Source organism: Mandrillus leucophaeus, unplaced genomic scaffold (assembly GCF_000951045.1).
Source record: "Mandrillus leucophaeus isolate KB7577 unplaced genomic scaffold, Mleu.le_1.0 Scaffold40, whole genome shotgun sequence".
NCBI classification, from domain to species: Eukaryota; Metazoa; Chordata; class Mammalia; order Primates; family Cercopithecidae; genus Mandrillus; species Mandrillus leucophaeus.
In genome coordinates this window covers 4,578,213-4,582,016 of record NW_012104254.1, presented here as the reverse complement: position 1 = coordinate 4,582,016, position 3,804 = coordinate 4,578,213, and the positions used below count along the sequence as shown (strand labels likewise).

At 42.1% G+C, this 3,804-nt stretch overlaps 1 protein-coding gene across 2 annotated transcripts in view; it reads right to left on the bottom strand.

Annotated features, from left to right (window-relative positions):
* GPR155 (G protein-coupled receptor 155) overlaps window positions 1–3,804 on the bottom strand; it is a 48,361-nt gene that overhangs the window by 21,747 nt on the left and 22,810 nt on the right. For both annotated transcript variants that reach the window (XM_011991883.1, XM_011991885.1), the window contains exon 10: window positions 3,511–3,721. In XM_011991883.1, the coding sequence (XP_011847273.1) occupies window positions 3,511–3,721 (211 nt within the window). The remainder of the gene's footprint in view (window positions 1–3,510; window positions 3,722–3,804) is intronic.

Below are 3,804 nucleotides of genomic sequence, written 5' to 3'. Positions count from 1 at the left end.
TTTTTTTTTTTTTTTTTTGAGACAGTGTCTTTCCCTGTTTCCCAGCCTGGAGTACAGTGGTGCGCTCTTGGCTTACTGCAATCTCTGCTTTCCAGGCTCAGGTGGTCCTCCCGCCTCAGCCTCCTGAGTACCTGGGACTACAGGCATGTGCTACCATGCCTAGCTAATTTTTGTATTTTTTTGTAGCGATGGGTTTTGCCATGTTGCCCAGGCTGGTCTCCAACTCCTGAGCTTAGGCAATTCACCTGCCTTGGCCTTCCAAAGTGCTAGAATTACAGGCATGAACCACTGCGCTCAGCAACATCTAGGTATAATCTTGATGTATCTTGATGTATACTCAAGGAGATGTGAATAAAGCTGTTCATTACAGTATTGTTTCTAATAGCAAAATATTTTAAAGCAACGTAATCCATTAGTAAGGAAATTAATAAATAAAATTTGGTATATGCATACAATTGATTACATCTACAAAATGAATTCAAAAATATTGAGTGCAATAAGACATCTACAGTATAAGATTTATATAAAAATGTAAAAGCATATAAAAATACTATATATTGTTGACGGAAAACTACACATATTATAAAAGTATAGTAAAATTCTGCTCTGGAAGGATACATTCCAAATTCATAATAGTGGTTGCTTCTGGAGTTAACAGGAATGAAAGATTCTAACAAACATTCTGACTTTATTGGTAAGTTTTATTTCTTTTAAAAAAGAAAACTGGGCCAGGCGTGGTGGCTCATGCTTGTATTCCCAGCACTTTGAGAGGCTGAGGCGGGCAGATCACTTGAGGTCAGAAGTTCAAAACCAGCCTGGCCAACATGGTGAAAACCCACCTCTACTAAAAATACAAAAATTAGCCAGGCGTGGTGGCACACACCTGTAGTCCCGGCTACTTGGGAAGCTGAAAAGGAAGGATTACTTGAACTCAGGAGGTGGCGGTTGCAGTGTGCCAAGACTGCGCCACTGCGCTCCAGCCTGGGAGACAGAGAAAGACTTTGTTTCAAAAGAAGAGAAGAGAAGCAAAGCAACATATAATAAATAAGTTGACATATGTGATTACAAATCAAGGCACAAAGAAATCTCAGTCCTGACAGGCTTAGGCAAATACTGAAGTCCTGTCTTAGATTTTTTTTGAGACGGAGTCTTGCTCTGTCACCTGGGGTTGGAGCGCAGTGGCACGATCTCGGCTCACTACAACCTCCGCCTCCCTGGTTCAAGCGATTCTTCTGCCTCAGCCTCCAGAGTAGCTGGGATTACAGGCACCCACCACCACACCCGGCTAATTTTTGTATTTTTACTAGAGATGGTGTTTCACCATGTTAGCCAGGCTGGTCTCGAACTCCTGGCCTCGTGATCCACCCGCTTTGGCCTCCCAAAGTGCTGGGATTACAGGTGTGGGCCACTGCGCCCAGCCTAGACCTTTTTTTTTAAAGACAGGATCATATCTGTTGCCCAGGCTGGATTGCTGCAGTGTGACCATGGTTCACTGCAGCTTCAACTGCCTGGGCTCAAAAAATCCTCCTGCCTCAGCCTCCTGAGTAGCTAGGACTACAGGTGTGCACTGCCACGTCCAGCTAATTTTTTTTTTTTTTGTAGAGTCAGGGTTTCACTATGTTGCCAGGCTGGTCTTGAACTCCTGGGCTCAAGCAATCCTTCCAAAGTACTGGGGTTACAGGTGTGAGCAACCATACCCAGCCTTGCCCTAGACTTTTAAAAGCCAGATGCAAAATTTCAGGATTGGAGAGAAACTCTTCAGTAATGTGCTGGGGTGGGAGGCAGGTTTTTAGTTGCTCATAAATTCAAGATGAAATCATCAGAGTAAGCTAATGTAATGTTAGGCAGAATGAAACGTTTCTTTTCTCTTTATTTTTCACTCAGTCAACAAGCATTCATCAAATATTGAATGCTTACTGTGTCCTAGGACCATGGTAACTGGAATGCTATATTCAGATGTAAGCATCCCATTTTAAGAAGTACACTGAGAAACTAGAATGAATCCTTGGTGTCTCATGCATCTCAAACTTAGAAGGGTCAAACTGAACTCATTATCTTCCCCTACAAATTCTGTTCTCTCTGAATTCTCCTTCTTAGGTAATACCCACAATTACACATTCACTTAAACCAGATTTCTGGAAGTTATTCTGTTTCTCTCTTAGCCCTCACTCAGCTTCTAATCAGTTACCAAACCCTGTCAATACAACTTTGCCTGAGTTTGGCCTCACCTGTTTATCTAATACCTACTGCCCTAGTATAGGCCCCAAAGACTCAACTCTGCCATTATAGCATGAAAGTAGCCATAGATGACATATCAATGAATGAGCATGGCTATGTTTCAATAAAATTATGGACATGAAATTTAAATTTCATGTAGTTTTTAAGAGTCACAAAATATTTAATTTTTCTTCAACCCTTTAAAAATGTAAAAAACATTTTAGGCTGGGTGCAGTGGGTCACACCTATAATCCCAGCACACCGGGAGGCCAAGGCCGGTGGATCACCTGAGGTCAGGAGTTTGAGACCAGCCTGACCAATATGGTGAAACCCCGTCTCTACTAAAAATACAAAAATTAGCCAGGCGTGGTGGCATGCGACTGTAGTCCCAGCTACTGGGGAGGCTGAGACACGCGAATTGCTTGAACCCGGGAGGTAGAGGTTACAGTGCGCCAAGATTGCACCACTGCACTCCACCCTGGGTAACAGAGCGAGACTCTGTGGCAATAAATAAATAAACAAACAAACAAAAAAAACATTTTTAGCTGGTGGACCATACAAAAACAGGTGGTGGGCCAGATTTGGCCTATGGACTATAGTTTGTCCAAACCTGACTTACATCATTAATCTGGATTCAAACAGGCCTCCTTTAGTTCATTTTATTGATGGTGCTTGCCTGATACAATATTGTTAAATTAACTTATGTATGTGCTTAGTTTCCTAGTTAGGGCTTTCCTTCAGTTGTTACTTTTTTCTATATTCTCAGGTCCAAGGAAGTTTTAGAATTTAACAAAAGTGTATACTCACAATAGGACTTGTAAACAAAAATCTAATGAATAATTTTACAAGTAAGTTTGCTGTGATTCAAATTCTTCATTTGACAAGTACTCATGATATTCAAAATAGTTCAAGGAAGTTTCCCTAAAACAAAACATTCAGGATACATGCTACAAAGGCATGTAGCAGTTTCTTTATGTTTAAAGATCAGGCTGGCTCACGCCTGTAATCCCAGCACTGTGGGAGGCAGAGGCAGGTGAATCACCTGAGCTCAGGAGTTCAAGACCAGCCTGGGCCACATGGCAAAACCCCATTTCTACTAAAAATACAAAAATTAGCCGGGCATGGTGGCAGGCACCTATAGTGCTAGCTACTCTGGAGGCTCAAGTGGCAGAATGGCTTAAACACAGGAGGCAGTGGTTGCAGTGAGCTGAGATCATGCCGCTGCACTCCAGCCTGGATGATAGAGCAAGACTCTGTCTCAAATAAATAAAAATAAAATTAAAAAGATCATACTTGTTTCTGGAATAGAGCTTGTAAAAAGTTCCGGTTCATTTATTCGTGCTGGACTCTCCTCAAAAGCAGTATTTCCAGGCTCCACCGCTTTGTGGCTCTGAGACTGATCAAAACCTTCATAGCTTCCTGCTTGGGTAGTCCGGTTCATGCACATGAGTGATATGCCAGCTATCAGGATGCTGCAGAACAGGGTGACCGCTGTGGTGATCATCTGCCGACATGAAAAAAAGGTACCAGGCCACTTTTCACAACTTCATCTTGATAATCTTAGGGCACATTTTTTTTTTTTTTTTT